General features: G+C 43.4%; 10 protein-coding genes across 10 annotated transcripts; 7 read left to right on the forward strand and 3 right to left on the reverse strand.

The window, feature by feature from the left end:
- Nucleotides 1–155: 155 nt before the first annotated feature.
- On the forward strand, nucleotides 156–1,177 carry SS1G_00989 (cytochrome c; the record flags this gene model as incomplete). Its single annotated transcript, XM_001598850.1, has 4 exons — nucleotides 156–171; nucleotides 594–784; nucleotides 852–946; nucleotides 1,153–1,177. The coding sequence occupies 4 exons, from the start codon at nucleotides 156–158 to the stop codon at nucleotides 1,175–1,177; spliced, it is 327 nt and encodes a 108-aa protein (XP_001598900.1).
- Nucleotides 1,178–1,529: 352 nt separating this feature from the next.
- SS1G_00990 (hypothetical protein) lies at nucleotides 1,530–3,305 on the reverse strand (the record flags this gene model as incomplete). Its single annotated transcript, XM_001598851.1, has 3 exons — nucleotides 1,530–1,726; nucleotides 1,835–3,239; nucleotides 3,294–3,305. The coding sequence occupies 3 exons, from the start codon at nucleotides 3,303–3,305 to the stop codon at nucleotides 1,530–1,532; spliced, it is 1,614 nt and encodes a 537-aa protein (XP_001598901.1).
- A 566-nt stretch (nucleotides 3,306–3,871) lies between these two features.
- Nucleotides 3,872–4,828, forward strand: SS1G_00991 (predicted protein; the record flags this gene model as incomplete). The annotated part of the gene is made up of 2 exons (XM_001598852.1): nucleotides 3,872–4,390; nucleotides 4,634–4,828. The coding sequence occupies 2 exons, from the start codon at nucleotides 3,872–3,874 to the stop codon at nucleotides 4,826–4,828; spliced, it is 714 nt and encodes a 237-aa protein (XP_001598902.1).
- A 1,591-nt stretch (nucleotides 4,829–6,419) lies between these two features.
- SS1G_00992 (predicted protein) lies at nucleotides 6,420–6,622 on the reverse strand (the record flags this gene model as incomplete). The annotated part of the gene is made up of 2 exons (XM_001598853.1): nucleotides 6,420–6,430; nucleotides 6,490–6,622. The coding sequence occupies 2 exons, from the start codon at nucleotides 6,620–6,622 to the stop codon at nucleotides 6,420–6,422; spliced, it is 144 nt and encodes a 47-aa protein (XP_001598903.1).
- A 323-nt stretch (nucleotides 6,623–6,945) lies between these two features.
- SS1G_00993 (hypothetical protein) lies at nucleotides 6,946–7,964 on the forward strand (the record flags this gene model as incomplete). Its single annotated transcript, XM_001598854.1, has 2 exons — nucleotides 6,946–6,954; nucleotides 7,197–7,964. 2 exons carry the CDS (start codon nucleotides 6,946–6,948, stop codon nucleotides 7,962–7,964), a joined length of 777 nt encoding a protein of 258 aa, XP_001598904.1.
- A 1,179-nt stretch (nucleotides 7,965–9,143) lies between these two features.
- On the forward strand, nucleotides 9,144–10,707 carry SS1G_00994 (hypothetical protein; the record flags this gene model as incomplete). Its single annotated transcript, XM_001598855.1, has 10 exons — nucleotides 9,144–9,177; nucleotides 9,336–9,391; nucleotides 9,454–9,549; nucleotides 9,604–9,713; nucleotides 9,765–9,808; nucleotides 9,856–9,948; nucleotides 10,009–10,121; nucleotides 10,176–10,376; nucleotides 10,425–10,587; nucleotides 10,640–10,707. 10 exons carry the CDS (start codon nucleotides 9,144–9,146, stop codon nucleotides 10,705–10,707), a joined length of 978 nt encoding a protein of 325 aa, XP_001598905.1.
- A 426-nt stretch (nucleotides 10,708–11,133) lies between these two features.
- SS1G_00995 (hypothetical protein) lies at nucleotides 11,134–12,063 on the forward strand (the record flags this gene model as incomplete). The annotated part of the gene is made up of 1 exon (XM_001598856.1): nucleotides 11,134–12,063. One exon carries the CDS (start codon nucleotides 11,134–11,136, stop codon nucleotides 12,061–12,063), a length of 930 nt encoding a protein of 309 aa, XP_001598906.1.
- A 1,276-nt stretch (nucleotides 12,064–13,339) lies between these two features.
- SS1G_00996 (predicted protein) lies at nucleotides 13,340–14,298 on the forward strand (the record flags this gene model as incomplete). Its single annotated transcript, XM_001598857.1, has 2 exons — nucleotides 13,340–13,864; nucleotides 14,224–14,298. The coding sequence occupies 2 exons, from the start codon at nucleotides 13,340–13,342 to the stop codon at nucleotides 14,296–14,298; spliced, it is 600 nt and encodes a 199-aa protein (XP_001598907.1).
- A 692-nt stretch (nucleotides 14,299–14,990) lies between these two features.
- On the reverse strand, nucleotides 14,991–15,266 carry SS1G_00997 (hypothetical protein; the record flags this gene model as incomplete). Its single annotated transcript, XM_001598858.1, has 1 exon — nucleotides 14,991–15,266. One exon carries the CDS (start codon nucleotides 15,264–15,266, stop codon nucleotides 14,991–14,993), a length of 276 nt encoding a protein of 91 aa, XP_001598908.1.
- A 559-nt stretch (nucleotides 15,267–15,825) lies between these two features.
- On the forward strand, nucleotides 15,826–18,097 carry SS1G_00998 (hypothetical protein; the record flags this gene model as incomplete). Its single annotated transcript, XM_001598859.1, has 2 exons — nucleotides 15,826–16,367; nucleotides 16,417–18,097. The coding sequence occupies 2 exons, from the start codon at nucleotides 15,826–15,828 to the stop codon at nucleotides 18,095–18,097; spliced, it is 2,223 nt and encodes a 740-aa protein (XP_001598909.1).
- Nucleotides 18,098–18,498: the final 401 nt, after the last annotated feature.

Raw genomic sequence — 18,498 nt, forward strand, 5'->3', positions numbered from 1 at the left:
AAGATTTATTTTTCCTTTTCTTTTTTTTGTCCTCATACTATTTTAAAAACTCCTTGACTATTTTCCTCACGACTTTACGACCACCTTACAACCTTCGTTCAAGTCATACATAATTGCTTTCTATTCTTTCACATACATCCTCTTAATTACTTAAAATGGGTTTCAAGCCAGGTATGTTTATGTTTATTTTCCATTTTTAAGCAATCTCCCACTTTCACGGGATGTGAATCTACAACGGGGAAATTGGCCATTGGGAACTCTGAGGTGCGAATTCGGTCTTGCGATTCCATAACGCTATTGTCGGCGTGGTGAGGGTCGTCGGGTTGTCTCTGGTAGAAGCGTACTTGTCTTGTTGTGATGGGGTGAAGTTCGTTGTCCATGCCGCCACTTGACAAGTCAAGTCTATCCGCCACTCCTAGAGTCCCAGCACTACCCACAGGCTTCTACAGGGACATACGAAGTTGGCAGCACCTTCCTACTCTCACATGGCATTAGATTTCTGTCCAAATCTCAGTCGCCACTCTGGTCGACGTGCAACTATTACTTTCTCAGCACATGCGTGAAGAACACATACTTACAACTTTCTACTACAGGAGACGCAAAGAAGGGTGCCAACCTCTTCAAGACCAGATGTGCTCAATGCCACACTCTCGGCGAGGGTGAGGGAAATAAGATTGGCCCTAACCTTCACGGTCTTTTCGGTCGTCAAACCGGTTCCGTCGAGGGCTACTCATATACCGATGCCAACAAGCAAAAGGCTATCACATGGGACGAGAACACACTTGTATGTTTTTCTACCACGCCAATGGCGATTTTGTAGTAGATGGAGCAATTTCTGACATGAACAACAGTTCGAATATCTCGAGAACCCAAAGAAATATATCCCCGGTACCAAGATGGCTTTCGGTGGATTGAAGAAGGACAAGGACAGGAACGATTTGATCCAGTATGTTTGCTTCCACTTACACTCAGACTTTTCAGTCTTCTCAATACCCAATACTTCTATGATGATTTTCTTATTCGTTAAACTTCTTACGTCTACCATGACTATGAGGATAAAACATTATATTCCAATTGTTCCTTCTGAAAGTTCAGCTTGCATCGTTTATGTCTTGAAAAATTTCATAAAGCAAAAGCTAATCATCACCGCAGGCACTTGAAGGAGGAGACCAAGTAGGGGATTTCACGACTATTGTATACATAAGATTAGACGCAGCGGCTTGTACTCTAGGTTAGACAAATGTTCTCGGGGTAGAAGGAATTTGGGTCAAGTTTTTTTCGACCAACCAAAATACAAAATACAAACAACCATACTCCTCTTCATACTTCTTCATCAAGCATTTTCCAGCGTGACGTGATTTATACCTGATTCCATGACTATTACTGTGAACTATCCATACATGTTTTCATCTGAACTTTGCAAATTTCTAGCGCGGTGAGTCAATTGTGTCTTTGATTTCCACCTCAATCAACATCCCGCTGTTTTTCAACACCGGCCCATGTTTTCGTGTACCTCTGCCCAAGCCCATCTATCCAGCAGCAAAATCAATATGAGCCTTCTCCTCTGGTCTTTCGGGTAACGGTGCTTTATCGCCAGTGATAACCTCAGGTGAGGATTTGAATTGGATATTTGAATAGATTTTCTCGGCGCCGGTTATACATTGCATGTTAGCGCCGAGCTTATTCATGGTTTCCATCCATTCGTCGTAGGGGTTCGAGTCGTGCACTATGCCGCCGCCTGCGAAAAGTGTTAGTTTATGGGTGATGAAGATGAAGGGCTTCGTAAGTCATGTGTGTCATTTGGGGTGGGAATAGGGCCTAAAGGGCGACTTACCAGCTTGCAAGTAGGCCACCCCATCTTTGACCATCATGGTTCTTAGTGCAATACATGTATCCATCTCTCCTTCGAACTCATTTCCATCAGCATCTACACTTCCGTATCCGAAATATCCGACTGCGCCTGCATATACACCCCTCTTCTCCTTTTCTAATTCAGCTATCAATTCCATGGCCTTAACTTTTGGTGCGCCAGATACAGTACCCGCCGGGAAGATGGAACGGAATGCATCAAAACGAGTTTTGTCTTTCCTTAACACCCCCGAGACTTGTGAAACCAAATGTTGCACGTGACTGAACTTCTCAACAACCATCAATCGATCTACGCGGGTGGTCAGGGGATCGCATACGCGGTTGATGTCATTACGTGCTAGATCAACAAGCATGACGTGTTCAGCACGATCTTTGAGGGAACTACGTAATTCTTCGGCAAGGGCCTCGTCGATTTGAGGATCGGGGTTGCGTTTAACGGTACCAGCGATAGGATGGGTTATCACACGGCCATCTTCGGCTTTGACAAGAAGCTCGGGGGAAGCTCCTACAATTTGGAAGTCACCGCAATTGACGTAGAAGAGGTACGGTGAGGGATTCACTGTACGTAGGTGACGGTATATATTGAAGGGGTGGAGAGAAGTTGGTCTGGCGAAGCGCTGTGAAGGTACTGCTTGGATAATGTCACCAGATTTGATATGAGTTTTGAGTGTTTTGACGTGCCCCTCGTAACCTTCCCTGCCGATATTTGAAGTGTATTCGTTGTCAAGCTTTATAGGTGGTTGAGCAGGTAACGGTGTGTCTTGCGATTCGAGAACGGACACAACTTCGTCAATGATCTCCTGTGCTTTTTCGTACTCTACAGGAATTTGTGTAAAGTCTTCTGGAACATAAAGATATGTAATAACTTTGATGACTCCAAAAAATCGATCGAATGCGACAATGGTATCGAACAGCATAAAGAGTGACTCGGGCACTTTGAGAACATCCTTCATAGGTCGTGCAGTTTTGGGCTCGAAATATCGGACACAATCATATCCGACATACCCAATGGCTCCTCCTGTCAAAGGTGGTAGTTTTTGTCCCGGAATATGCGCTACCCTGCATTTTGACAACTCTGCCTCGAGCGCCGGCAATGGGTCCACTTCTTCGCCATGTCCTTCACCAGTTTTGAGTACCTTTCGAGGCCCAGCTCCTATAAAACTATATCTGCCAACCTTTTCTGTAGCAGCACTCTCGAATAAAAAGGAATGGTCGGACTTTGAATGCGCCGAGATTTTGAGGTATGCGGCGGAGGGAGTAATGAGATCGGAGGATATTTCCTTATAGATAGCGACTAAATTGGGAGCGTATGACTTTCCTCTAGATTTTGAAAGCACATCTGATAATTCTGCCAAAGATGGCGAGATGTCCTAATTGCTTGTGAGCTGTTTTGTCAATTTTGGAGGAGTCATAGTTTAACATACCCCCACTACCATATTGTATGAGAAAGTAGATTGAAAGGGAAAATTGAGCACGAGAGATATTGGGACTGGTGTCTAGTAGGAGCAAACTATAGAAAGAGTGTGGAAGTATTATTCCAGATAAATAGATAACAATCTTTTGTAAGAGGTGTCACATCGTAGGATATCAATTGCCCCTCAATTAATCTAGTCATGTAGGTAATCCTACTTTTTTGGCAGTAAAAGCGGTGGGACGTGGCAGAACCTTTCATCAAAAGTTCTACAGAGTACGGAGCACTATACGATAATGCTACCCTCGTTTACAACTTCGGGGTAGAGGACGGCTGTCACGTGAATGCCAGCCCAACCGTGGCAGCCGAAGACGTTTCCACATTTCCACCCCACTACCAACGACACAACGATAGCTATTGAGATCTACCATTGGTTTGTACGAGGATTTGTGCAGCTGTTGAACACGCATTTCATACATTCGTAGCGCATCCCAGGTACACGTGAAACTTTTATAACAAAAATGAAATTCTTGGATGCTTGTTAGGTCATAGCGCCTATAATGACTTCCTGCATGTAATACCGTACCAAAGATGAATATCCTGGGTTTACGTCGCCATTTCACCTCCCCTCTATCGTTTACGAACGTTGATGCTGTGCCAACTTCCCCTTCAAATGTCTCGAATCAGGACTCGCAGGACAACAAGGATGTGTTACTACAAAGACTCAATGACCTCGTGGTCAGGTTGTCACATGATGATGCCGAGGATGCTGCCATCACTGCATTGCACAAGAAGACGGATGAGATGGAGACGCTGTTGAGGGTGGAATATTCTATGGATTTGGATCCGAAAGTATCTCACAATAAAGTCAAACCACCGCCGCCGCGAAGGGACTCCAATGATGTATTCTGGGGGCGACCACTCAACACCAGACGGGAGAGCTACCTACGACGGCCAAGTTCTCCCGCACCGGTATCCCGCAGTGCTTCATATAATAGGCCTGTAGTGGTGATCTCCAAAGCTGCTGAGATCGCAACATCAGCTGAAGAGTTGAATGTGCGGCTTGCCAAAGCAGTCGGCGAACTTCAAGCTTCTAGGATAGAGAGCGATGTAAGTTTACATGCATCAATCAACTTTCAATTTCAAGATACGATCACTCATGTATTCTATGTAGAAGATTCTAGCTTGGCACGTCGCGAAGTTGGAAGTATGCACGGAAGAAATCACTAATTTAGAGGAACACATTTCGAATCTGTAGGTGTTGTTCTCATTCCGTCTTGTCCCCTTTTCTCCCTTGCATTTCTGCCTTTCATTTTCCTTGAGACTAAGAAATTTTTCCGTCAACCCAGCCAGGAAGAACTGGAAACCAGTCGATCACTACTCAACCGTACCCAAATCGATATGCAAACTATGGCAGCAAAACACGCAAAAGCTCTGGACGATATCACTTGGAGGGAGGACTGGGATGAACTTAACCAAGATATGGATATGAGAGGTAATAGCAGTATAGGAGTGTGGGATGACTCTTCCGAGTTTCCTGACGAGTAAAATATCGAGCGGATGAAATTTTTATGTCCGATGACCTATCGGATGGGTGGCAGCTTTGGCTCTACGTCTGTACACAAATTTGCGAAAAGCATAGGAGTTGGGGAAATATTGATTACGCATAGAATTCATCAGGCTAGCGGTATAGTCGGTTGTTGTACCATCTCACTCTAACCATTATCTGGGTCAAATGGTCGCTCAGCAAGCTTGCTTGCGGGCCATATGTTGCTCTTGGATACGAAGGATCAGGGTTTCCAAAACATCCAGAATGCAGTACAACAATGAAGTTCTGGATTCACGGATTTGGTTGAAAGATGAAACTAAATTGAAAAAATTGAAATGTTTGAAATATTAAACTTGTTTGAAACACTGAATGTATTCAACTGATCCAATGATTATTAGAATATTCATAGCTTTCAAGCCTTGGGATCTCGAATTTGGTTTACTGTTCTGGAGTATGGCATATTCTGGATGATATCAAGTCGCTACAGTCCTAAGAGCAGCAATTCCTTCTTATTGAGATCAAATTTTCTGGATGCTTTACAAGAGCCGAGTCCATATGTACTTGGGGTAGTAGAGCTTCGTGTTGTTACCAAACTCATTCCTCATCACATATCACTTCTGGGTATCAGCATAATATGACCACTTATTCACCATCCAACCCATACTCACCATCGCTATAACCAGAGACGCAAGTATCCCCTTACGTATACTCATAGTTTCAAAAACCAACCACTCGCCAACGAAATATGCCAAGGCTATCCCATGAGTCCACAAAGCGATGGTATAAATCTCCCATTCTCCAAATTATACGCCGCGTACGTGTGAAGGATGAAAGACACAAAAGTCCAAGTTCCGAATAAACGGGTACTGAGATCTGTAACTTGAGTCTGAAGTTGGACCGGAGTATGTTCGACGCATTTTGTTAGGTGAAGTGTAGCATCCTATGCTGTTGAAGAGGGATGCTTATGGTTGGATGAGCTAGATTGTTCTTTTTGTTGGGTGCAGGTGATTTACGGCTAGAATCTAGTATGGTAAGGCGCCGTCGTGTTTGGGGAGGGAGGAGGACATGCTTTTTAATTGATAGATTTGAGAGTTCAATCTTACTTCAGGCAATAAATCTATCCTACGGTGGATAGAAATCACGAAGCAAACTATTTATGAGATATTCTCATATTGTAAAAGATTATATTATAAAGAAAGCGAAATTTATCAGTCCAAACAATCGCTACGATTACGAGCTCGCTCAGAATTGCCTCAATAGAACGCACATTGTGCGGCGCACGTCGAACTAGGATCAACATATCCATACTGCACAACGCCAGTCATTCATCTCAACTACAAAACCCCCGGGTGATATACAACCCGTCAAGTGATTATCATACGATTGCTATCGGAATTCTCGATTCCGGCCGGGAGAAACGAATGGAAAGTGCAGGGCTAGAGAAGATATAACAGTTGGGCTGACAGAAGTCCCGCTTTGATACTATATAATATATGCATGGAACTCGAATCAGAAAGTATTTTTGGGAAGGGAAAAAATGCACTAGTCTCCTTTTTTTTCTTCTCTATGTAGTCTAAGGCTTTTGACAATCTAGCTTTCATCTATATATTAGCAATACAAGAACAAGAAATCCATAAATTCCCCCCCCACCTATAAAAACCATCCTCATAATCGGCGGCAACGGCACCCTCGGCCACCACCTCATCACCTCCCTCCTCAACCTCCAAACCCCACCCCAAAACATCTACATCTTCGATCTCCACACACAGCAAAATCATATCTCGACAGTCCATTATTATCATGTAGATATATCCAGTAAAGAGCAAGTGTACGCAGCTTTTGAAGCGTTAGATCCGCTACCTGAAGTGCTTTTTCATACTGCTTCGCCACCTTTTGGGTTGTGCGATTTGCAGCTTTATCTTAGGGTTAATGTGGAGGGGACGAGGAATTTGTTGGAGGTTGTGAAGGTGGGTTGTTTGAGGAGTTTTTTTTTTTTTTTTTTTTTTTTTTTTTTTTTTTGATTGGGGTGTTAGATTGTCCGTAGGGTCCTCATTAGTTGGGATTGGAGAAAGGTTTGAGATTTTCTGATATCTGATATTTGAAGAGCTGTGGATTTATGAGATTGGTGTGGACAGTTCATGAATACGCTGCTCGAGATGCCCTATTCAATGAGATAGATCTAAAGCCAAACCCTCTTGTCGGATTGCATTCCGGACTTTGGAGCACCAGGCATGTCAGGAATGCTCATTATCTGGCATAGATGGATAGTTCCAAACATATTTGTAGCGTTCAGAAAACAATTCATTCAAGAGCCGAGCCAGAAGAAAACAGATATTTGATACACAATACTAATTTGAACAACCCTAGAAATTTGGTATCAAAGCCTTCGTCTACGCCTCCAGCGCCTCGGTCATCCACGACGCAGTCAGTGATTTAGTCGAAGCCGACGATACTTATCCTTTAGTCTTCCTCCCCCAACAAAAAGAACTCTATTCCCATTCCAAAGCACTCGGCGACGAACTCGTCCTCGCACACAACGATCCCACCCACGGCTTTTTAACAACTTGTATCCGGCCCTCTGGAATCTTCGGGGAAAATGAACCCGGCTCCGTAAAATCTTTCGTCGAAAGAGTCGCTGCGGGAAAACTCAAAATCCAAATCGGAAATGGGAAAAATCTCTTTGATTTTACTTACGTGGGAAATGTCATCGATGCTCATATTCTAGCTGCGCAGAAATTATTTCTTCATCTTGAGTCTCCGGTTGGAGATGAATCGATGCGTGTTGATGGTCAAGGATTCCTCATCACAAATGATGAACATATTCCCTTCTGGGAATTTGTCCGCGCAATTGGTGATGCAGCAGGCTATCCTACTCGCGAGGAAGATGTGAAGTCGATACCGAAGATGGTTGGGCTTTTTATGGCGATTCTTGCTGAGTGGATGGTGTGGATTTTGTCGTTTGGACGGAAGAAATCGAGGGTTAATAGGATGGGCATCGCATACAGGTGCATGACGAGGACATATCGGATTGATAAGGCGAAGAAGGCTTTGGGATATAAGCCCCGTGTTAGTTTGAAGGAAGCTATTAGGCGTAGTGGAGGGTCATTTGCGGTGAAGAATCAGAAGAAGGATTGACCTGGAGGTTTTGTACATGGTTGCTCTTAACCCTAATATGTGTTAACCAATTAATCATAGAGTGGAACACTGGAATGAACTGGTAATGTACCATAAGCATTGTGTAAATAGAATGATAACTCAACACGAATCCCTACGTTTGAATGTAAGATTACTTTGTAGTGAGCTTGACCTTATACCTTCAGTCCTAGTAATACACCCATACCACAATTTGTTGGACAAAAGTCCATTACCTACCCAAGTCTGCCTTTAAGTGATATTTCATGGCGAGCTTTTGGGCGCAACACAGTATTCCAGTGCTGTCTGTCACTTCAGCAAATCCCATCACTTCCCCTTTACCTCAACATGACTGTTCTTGAGCGCGACAGATTCCTTTCTATCCGGAGCTTTCTTGACCATCTCTTCCTCCTTCTGTTACTGCTCCTCTTTCCTCTCCAATTCAGTCCCATACTTGAAATTTCTTTCCCCAAAAGCAACAAGAGGGGCAAATAAAAGATAAAAATGCAAAAAAAGAACATACAACAGTGGGGATTCGCTGGTGGTCACCCACCCAACTACTAATCCACCGATCTGAAGCTTGTGTATGGCAGAGCGGACGGGATGCCCAATTCTCTTCAGTCTATGGTCGTATGTGCTTGATATCACCATTTTTGAGGATATAATGAGGTCCAAACAACTGTCGCTTAAACTTAGCGCCATTCTCAGCCTGCCTGCCTAGAGCTCCGTCTCAACTTTCACTTTCATCTTCACTTTCGACCTGACTTTTCGAACTCGAAAAAACATATTCGTCGTTCATCCTACATTCCTAATTCAGCTGGAGTCGTTCATCTCTTCATAAATATCTTGGTAACGAGTATGTTATCGTTGACCTCAATTTCCTTTCTTCTCTGGCCAGTTTTAACTCGATTCTGACCTTGAGGCACAGATTGTATTACCTATTTCATCGTGATTTCTCGTATCGTTTTGTGGATTCGGGTTCATTGAAAAGGTGAGTGTCTCTCCTCCAAAATGATGATCGTCATACGACAAAGGAAAACGTGAGATGGTCTGAAGTGTGATTACTGAATTCTTGTACCAATCTTCAGTTTAACTTCACTGGCCCAATTTCTCATCTGAAACTCCACTAGAACTTTTGTTCACAACGCTCAAGCTTCACACTAACTGTAGGATATCTTCATTATGGCCGTCACAGCTTCACTTTGTGGTGATGCGAGTGAGCATGAGGCAAGCTTGTCTCAGCATCCTGCATAATAAATAACTCATTGACACTTGTCCTACAGAGTCATATTATCGATATCGATGAAATACAGGCACATGGTATGCTGTCAAAAGCTCTTGTCTTTTCTGTAATTTGATCTCTAATGGAAACAGGTATCTCTGCTGCCGATATTGCAAAATTGAGAACCAACGGTATTCATACTGTCGGGGTAAGAACATTTCATTGGCCATCAAAGAGCGACTCACGAAACGGTAGCTGACTTCCTTTCAGACCCTCATTGGCACAACCAGTCGAAAATTGGTCAGAATCAAGGGTTTCTCTGACATAAAGGTTGAGAAAGTTAAGGAAGCTGCAAAGAAAGTAGCCGTAAGTATCTAGTCCCGCACATTCTTGTCCTTCTACATGCTAACAGAGGAACAGGGCCCTAACACTGGTGGACAATTCGTCACTGCCGCTGAGCATGGCCACTTTCGGAAGAAGTGTATCAGAATTTCTACTGGTAGCAAGCAGTTAGATGCTTGTTTGAACGGGTGTGTTAATCCTACTCGTGTCATTTGAACTGGACAGCTGAGTTCTGGCAGTGGCTTCCAAACCATGAGCATTAGTGAGGTATTTGGAGAATTCAGTGAGTTTCCCGAAAACTTTGAGATGTATCTCGCTAATAGTTGCTAGGATGTGGCAAAACTCAGTTGGCACATACAATGGCAGTTATTGCCCAGCTTCCTAAGAATATGGGTGGGGCCGAAGGAAAAGTGGCATATATCGGTATAGAACTGACAACTTCGATACTCTTAGTGAATACCCGCTAAAACTACATTCTAACAGATACTGAAGGCACATTTCGTCCAGAAAGAATTGCGGAGATTGCAGAACGATTCGGTGTCGACCCTGATCAAGCGCTCGAGAACATCGTCTATGCTCGTGCGCAGAATACCGAGGTATGCCTCCTGATTGCTTGAACTCGACTAATACATTCCACTTACCATAATTAGATGCAACTAGAGTTGCTCGAAGGCCTTGCCCAAAACTTCGCCACTGATGAATATCGCCTTCTGATCATTGATAGTATCATGTCTCTATATCGTAGCGACTTCATCGGACGTGGTGAATTGTCCGAGCGACAAAGTGCCCTCAATGCCTTTCTTCGTAGAGCAACACAAATGGCGGAGGAATTCAATCTGGTTGTCTTCATGGTAGGTTTCCTTTTCCAAATTAGAGATTCGCACACTGACCCTTTCCAGACCAACCAAGTCATGTCAGATCCAGGAGCAAGTGCCCTTTTTGCCGGAGCTGATGGACGTAAGCCTGCTGGAGGACATATTCTTGCACATGCATCGACAACCAGAATTCTTCTTCGAAAAGGTCGTGGAGAGGAACGTGTTGCCAAAATTGTAGATTCCCCTGGTAAGTTATCTTTGATTTATCTTAGCCACTTGTGCTAAACACCGCAAACTAGATTGTCCGGAATGTGAAGCAACATATATTATTACCACCGGCGGTATCAGCGACCCTGAAAAGGCCTAATGATGTTCATTTGCCTCAAAGTCACATATCAAATACCTAATATACATACTTACGACGTTGAATTATCGGAGATCATCATTGCTTGGGTTGGGCATAATAGTATAAAAGGACTGAATGGATAAATAGTGGCATACTCTGGTGTATTTCTATTGCAAATCGAAAAAAGTATGTAGAGTTAGAAAGGCTGGAGAGGGAACCTTCGCTTGCTTTGGTGGTCAGTGGTCATGCATCCCGTAGCTTCGGGCTAGTTTAGCGTACTTCGATTAGATAGGCCATAGACCCCTGCCAATTATTTTTGCTTTCAAAAAAAGTTCCAAAGACAAGCTCAATTGAACAATCTACCCCCGATATCATTTCACGCGCAAATTCTAGAATCCATTTTCACATACACGCATGAACTAGATACTAGATATAAATTATTAAAGTATGTCGAAAATACCAACAATCATAGGCGACAATTACACTATCCTTCCCGTCGCAATTCCTTCTACACCCGCATACCCCATCACATCAACACACCATATATATCTGCGACAACATACTCCAAAGATACCGACCGAGAATGATTCGCGCAGTCTATTTGCAACAAATCTACCTATTGACTCAACAGATGTACATATTCGAAGCATATTCGCAGCTTTAATTGGCGTAGGAAGAGTTGAAGGTGTACGATTCGATGGAGAAAAGGAAGAGATCACTGAGCAACAACAAATCGAAACAGTTTCGCAGAGCAAGAAAAGGAAAAGAGGAAACAATGTTCAGATTGATACTAGTTTACCACAAGGATGGGATAGGCAATTGCGTTTTAAGGGCCGGACGGCTGTGGTTCTACTTGTAGATGAGAAGAGCGTAGAATCAGTTCTAAAAGCTGCACGAAAAACTTGCAAATCAGGAAAAGAATCAAAATATCCTGTTTGGGGCTCAGGTACCGAGGGAAAAGTGCCCGCTCTTGGTAGCGCGCGTTATGCTAAGAGACAGGAATTACGATTCCCTGACAAATTGGCGGTACAAAGAAGTGTGGATGCTTTTATGACGAATTTTAATAGCAAGGAAGAGGAAAGGGAGAGAGAAAGGAAGAGATTGAGGAATGTACCGGATGATGATGGATTTGTGACGGTAGTGAGGGGTGGAAGGACGGGTCCAGCGAGAAGTGAGGCGGCGGAAGAAAAGAGGAGAGAGATGGCTGAGAAAGAGGAGAAGAGGAGAAAGGAGTTGGAGGATGCAGGGTTCTACAGGTGGCAAGGACGAGAAAAGCGAAAGAAGGAGGTCGGAGAGCTGGTTAAGAGGTTCGAGGAGGATAGGAAGAGGGTGGAAGGCATGAGAGAGAAAAGAGGAAGGTTCAGGCCGGAGAGATAATGAAGTTAGAGATTTTTCACTAACACCATCTTGGACTGTGAATGGAAGGATTCTGCTCATGAGGTATGTGACATAAATTATTTACTTCTTAATTTCCATCTCCTGTTTTCATGATGACACCGCGGGGCCATAAAAGTATATTCTTCCATTGGGCCAATTCCTGATGGCTTGGAACATGCAATGACTACAAAAACCGCAATAAAAAAATCTTCTCAACATTGTCTGATAAATCGCACATAATCAAAATTATCCACCTGTCTATCACTCTACCTGACTTGATCAGTTTTACTAACTCTATAGCCCGAACATAGGCTCATCCTCAGGTATACCTCCATTGAATTGAGGAATCTCATACACTCGATCTCACCTGGATCACCAAGCCTTTACTTTACATACACGCTTTAGACAAAGCATTTACTACTTGGTTATATATATGAATATATAATCTTACACAATTAGTAACATAATAAGTCCTAGCTTAAGACCATACCATACATGACTTCAGTCATGACCATCTATCTAATTATAATCTCAAAAAAAAAAAAAAAAAAATAACCTAACAATAGATGGACTGCACTATAGCATTGTTTCCTCCCCTTCCGCACACAAAGAAATATTTGCAACATCTCCATCCATGTAAGTAAAGTAAGTAAACTAAAGTAAAATCTTACCCATTTCCCACTTCCCATATCTCACATCTCATCACTAAAAGACTGCAAGACTGAAAGAATTCCCGTTTCTGTTTCTGCCTGCGCTGTGGTGGCTTCAGTAAGTATGACTTGATAGCTACCTACCTCTCAGACTCATTTATTCCCTTTGTTCATTATTCACAGCACACAGTACACAGGAGGTATTGTAAATATGAAATAAACTTCAAAATCCAGACCCAGAGACGTCGAAACCCCAAAATCCAAGGACTGGCATCACATCGCTGGGCATGTATTGAGAGATTCGATTTTCTTTGTTTACGAGTGGAGTATACGGATACAGAGGGGGTTTAATGCTTTCTCTCTCTCTCTGTTTAGGTGGGAAACAAGTGAACCCAAGTTCAGGTGCGGAACAATGTCTTTTTCTTCTTCTTTTGGCTGGCTTATATATACTGATTTTATTTTGATACGGGTTTTTTTTCTATATCTCTCATCTCTCAATTGAATCGTTTTTATCATTTTTTGCCCCAATATTCGTACATTCTCTTCTGTTCCGGTTGTACTCCTGCTCTGCCCCCTGCTCTGCTCTGCTCCAACTTATACTACTGGTCCCACCGAATCTAGCAATCATGTGTCAAAGCTCTAACGTCAGCTACTCTTGTAGACACTGGGGCACACGAAAAATTACTTTGCCATGTCAATGGGCAAAGGAAAACGCTGAGGCCGGTTGCTATGACGTCGAACCACCTTCAAGAGTCGTGCATCTCGACTACATGTGTGACTCCTGCAAAGTGAAAGAAAAGCTAGGAAGCACATCAACATTTACGCATGTTGGCATCGATGGAATCCGACGACCGCTAACGAGAGATAGCATAGCAGCAAATAAACGAGAAGGAACGATAGAAAAATTGGAGGAAGCGGAAGTGAATTTTTTAAAGGAGAAAGCTGAGGAAAGAAGGAAAGAGATTGAGAAGAATAATCTAGAGAGAATAAGAAGACTAGATCCCGATGAGAGGAGAAGGGATTTGTTGAAGAAGGTTCAGGAGCTTGATGAGGTTTTGGAGAAGCAGAGGAGGATACACGAAATCAAGAAGGGGGAGTTGCACGAGCTATACGAGGCGTTTGTGGATGATTTAGGCGGAGAGACGGGATGGGTCAGATCTTGAGGAGTGGAGTAGAGAGGGGAGATGTGAGAGTCGGCGGCTGGACCGTTTTGGACTTGATCTCTCCTCTTTTTCGCTTCCCTTGGGATTTGGTGCCGTTCCTCGTGCCCAGGTGAGTGTCCTTGTTTGGTTTTGACCTTCTGCGATGCTACCTCTTTATTTTCGCCCCGCAATCTTTCGCCATTGCCATTTCTTCGGGAGATGCAATTATTGGAATGCTTTCGACGCTCCAACTGACCCTATCCTCCAATTATCTTATTAAGGGGTCCTGGGGACCAAGTCCATTTCCATCATTCCATCGTCCTTTCGGGACATACTTTCAAATTGCTGAAGAGCTGGTCAACTCTTAGTTTCTTTCCGCTTCCTCTGATCAAAGCTTTGTTGATTGCCATGTTTTTCTTAGAGATCGAAAATGTTGTGAGTAAAGGATCTTAGATATATACCGAGAACTCTGAGAGCTCTCAAAAAATTCTCCCATTCAGCCCTCGCAAAAAAAACAATAATGGAAAAAGCAATTCAATTCATTAATGCAATACACTTATATTGTACAAATGACTATGGACATGCATACATTGTCCCGTGAAGCAAAGAGTCGAAAAACACTCGAACTTGTGAGGTCACTGGATATCCCATCCCCACACATTGCGATCCAACTTTATCGAGTAATCAACCAGACTCCATCTGAATTATTCAAGACCTAGATCCCTGTATTGAAATTTTGGGTTTTCGATATTTCCCCTTTTTGGATAAACCTTTGGCTCATTGTCATCAATCATATCGTCGTTAAGGATCCGACTGCATTTTACCAGCAATTCCTTTGTAAACACGATCCATCTAAGACTGCCATTGGTATCAAAACTTATGTCCATATATGCCCGTTGCGCCATTTTTGCGCCAATACCATTCATAAATACATGCTCGTACAGCGTCCGGTACCTCGGCGTATACGATGTTTACTCATTCGATTCTTCATTTGCAGATGGTTGTAACATTGGAGCATGTTCTGTAGGTATTCGAACTAGGGTTTGAGGTAAAGGTACTTCAAAACCTGTTTTTTGTTCTGATTCCACCTGCGTATCGTTTGATTCTTTTGGTTTTGGTATTTTCACTAGTTATTTTAGAAGACTGGGGTTGGTAGAAAAGTACCTTGTGACCTACTAGATGCCATACTGATGGCCTGCAGAACATTGTGCCAGTTTCCCAACACTGTTGCGACAGCTTCTGTTCCGTCAGAAAGAGTCGAAAGCTTCTCTTCCAACATTTGCATCTGTCCAGCTAGCCCTGCGCTCAAATCTCGTAATTGCTTCAGATTTTCTAGCTCTGCCCTCTTTTCGTTGATGCGCGCCTGCAAGATGGGGGATTGACTAGAGGATGAGCCTAGACTACCACCCATTGAGGGTTGTCGTAAATGTGAACCGAGGGGTCGAGATGAGTATGACATTATTGTGATCTTTGCTTTGCACGCTGATGTTGTAATATTGGATCTTAATACAGAGAGATGGAGTATTTAAATATTTGTGAATGAATTTGACATGACATGAATTAAGTTTCTCCATTCATGAACAACAACAATGCGGGCCTGCGGGCCTCTGGTAGCCCTATCAACTCACACACAAGGATCCACTTTTATGACACTAGCGTCGACATTCCCAACCTAACCTTTTTGGGTTCGATGTAAACAAATCAATTTACCTTATTTTGCTCTGTGCACAAACACTCTGCTGAGTGCTAGAAATTACTGTTATTTTCTACAGACCCCTCATTGTAGCTTCCAAACTTATCAAGAAAATCTTCTATTTTTCTCACATTTATCTCATCCTCTACAACAAATCATATTTCCATTGCCGCATGCATTGCCAGCTCACATGGCCCGCTTAAATGAGCCTGCAGCTTCGCTGGAGAGTTTTGAATCTCGTGAGTACCTAAAAATCACTTCATGACAGTCAGGAAAAATGGAGATGCGCCTTTCTGACGCAATAATAGTCAAGCGCAAGTACAAACGTCAAAATCGAGATATAGCATCTGTCAATTCCTCACAAGCGGTTCGAATTAGAATCCTAGAAAATGAAACCTCCAAACTCCTTGCTGAGAATCTCGAGCTCCGGGAAGAAAATTTACGTCTCCGAAGCGAAATTGATAATGGAAAAGCACAAAGAGTTGCAGATCGGGTCAATGTGGTCAAATCACAGCTGGAAGAGAGATTGTTGGAGATTGGGGTTTTGATAAGTGGTCTGGGGGAGGAATCTCCACCGAGGAAGAGGTCACCACATCTTCCAAGGCAGCTAGGCGGATTGAAGTCGAGCTCGATTCCTCCTCGTAGCCCTAAGGAGGATAAATGGGAAAATATGGCTCCATTGAACGAGGACGGTACAAGTCCAGAGCGCAAAATGCCCCCAAGGAAGAATGTGGCTTCGCTGAGTGAGGACATTGGTAGTCCAGACGGCAAACTACCCCCAATTCTGGAGAACAAATATTATCCAAGGAGGACTTTGGAGTATGTCCCGCACTCTTTAGATTTGATTGTACATGCTAACAATACACAGACATCATGAAATTGAGAACATGCTAGCTGAAGTGGTAACAGAGACTACAGATTCGCCAGACATTGGCCCACCACCAGTATCCCAGTTTGTAGACGAGGACCCTGTAAAGATTAATTTGCCAGAAAAAGTCCCTTGCGAGAAGGAAGAGGATCCTTGTCTAGACCCGATAATATCAACGAACCTTGAGCAGAGAAAGAGGCGTAAGGATAGTATAATGGCTTCTGACATCAAAAGGAACAGCCGATCGGAACCTTCACAAGCAAAACGAGAGACTACAGGGATACTCAAATCTGGGGCAAAGCGTAAGCTCAGTGCAAGAGATGACGAGGAATTGGAATCTACAAACGTAAACGATACTGATGATTTCCAATTCACACGCGTGTCTTCTGAGGAACGAACGAAAAACAGACAGGTGGTTTCATCAGCTAAAGAGAATGCAAAGTCATTGAAAGATGCTACTGGCTCTAAAGCATTATCCAAAGATAGGCCGGCTCTGCCTCCAAACGCTAGAAAGGTTCTGGCTGCCAAAAGTGTCAACACTTCTCCTAAGAAAAGCGCTAGCGCCAGGAATTTGTTTCATGATGGCATTAAGCCAGGAAAAATGGATATGTTCAAGGAGAGCCTGGCAAAGGAAGTGCAGGTCGAGGATAAGAAAGTAGAAAGTATTGAACCTGGTTCACAAACCGTTCAACCTCAACTGCAGGCTTTCAATATCCAGCAGGAACCCGAGACGCCCGCACCAATCGATATCTTTTCACCTCTTTCATCCCATCCATCAACAGCCGTTCGAATGGAATCTCAGGACACTCCACCTCCTTCAGAGATGAGAGAATCTGTTGAAGGTCAACGACCTAGCCGACGAGCTCGAGGGGCAGTAAGTTATGCGGAACCTAATCTTCGAGACAAGATGCGCCGACCCGGAAAAGAACTTGTGAATGCTGTAACATCAGATGGAAAAGTTCGCGCTGTCAAAGTTGAAGGGGAAGCTGGCCCAACGACAGTAAGCAAGATCAAGGTAGAGCCCGAAGCAGAGGATGGTTGGAAACGACTATCAGCCGCGCCTGATGCTGACCGCAGTCCACTAAGTGGTAAAACCTCTATTCCTACGACGGATATGCTATCAAGCAGTATCACAGATCATAGAAGACGTCGCGAGTCAATCTTGCATCTGACAGAGCCGGGACCTTCTTCAGCATCGGGGTCGAAATCAGTCACGGAGCTACTTGCAGAGTCTAGGAAAATAAAAGCAAAGTCTAAGGAACAATCTGGAAAAGGCGATGAGATCAAGGCCGCCCTTGAAGACATGGATATTTATGAATTTCAAGGTTCTCCGAAACGTGATACAGATGAAGCGCCAAAAGCCATAAAAGAGGAGAAAATTGAGAGGGCACCATCACGTTTCTCCAGGAGAGCTTCAGCTATACCGGCAGGTGATTCGAGTGAAAGTAAGGATTCGGAAAAACCTGGGAAAAGAATCGCGGCATCGGCTGGAGCATCAAGACGAAGACAGTCGGCATTGTCATCCTCAGTCCGATGCTCATCAGCTGTAGGACATGAATCAGAAAGGGAAAACACAGATACTGAAACATCATTGAGAAGATCAGTGAGCAGCACGAGTATGGCAGGTGTAGCAGCTAGAAGCGATAGGATGTCCGTTAGGAGAAGAAGTATGATGTTATGAGTTGGGTCTTTACGATATGATCGGTTTGGGTTAAACAAAATATTCTTAATCTTTGTTCGGCTTTTTGTATTTCGTTGGATTGATTCGACTCCTATGATGGGATTGAAATGAATTGGATGAGGAGTAATTGGATCTTAATAAGAGCAGAGCAATTCTATATAGGATATGCTACATGCCCATACCCTGGTTGATGGCGCAAAAGTAGTTTTAGTTTTCTTTCTCTTTCGGTCTTACGAAGCGGAATATGATATCAATGAAGTCTTTCATTCAATCTTTCAATCGATTTGATTCTCGGATTTTTGACTCAATATCAGTGTAGCTTGCGCTACATATGTGATTTTATTGTATTATCAGGTGGTATCTTACGCATTTCCTATCTAGTAAACCAGCAGGCGTCCATT

The sequence above is a fragment of the Sclerotinia sclerotiorum genome, genomic scaffold (assembly GCF_000146945.2).
Source record: "Sclerotinia sclerotiorum 1980 UF-70 scaffold_1 genomic scaffold, whole genome shotgun sequence".
Taxonomy (NCBI): Eukaryota; Fungi; Ascomycota; class Leotiomycetes; order Helotiales; family Sclerotiniaceae; genus Sclerotinia; species Sclerotinia sclerotiorum.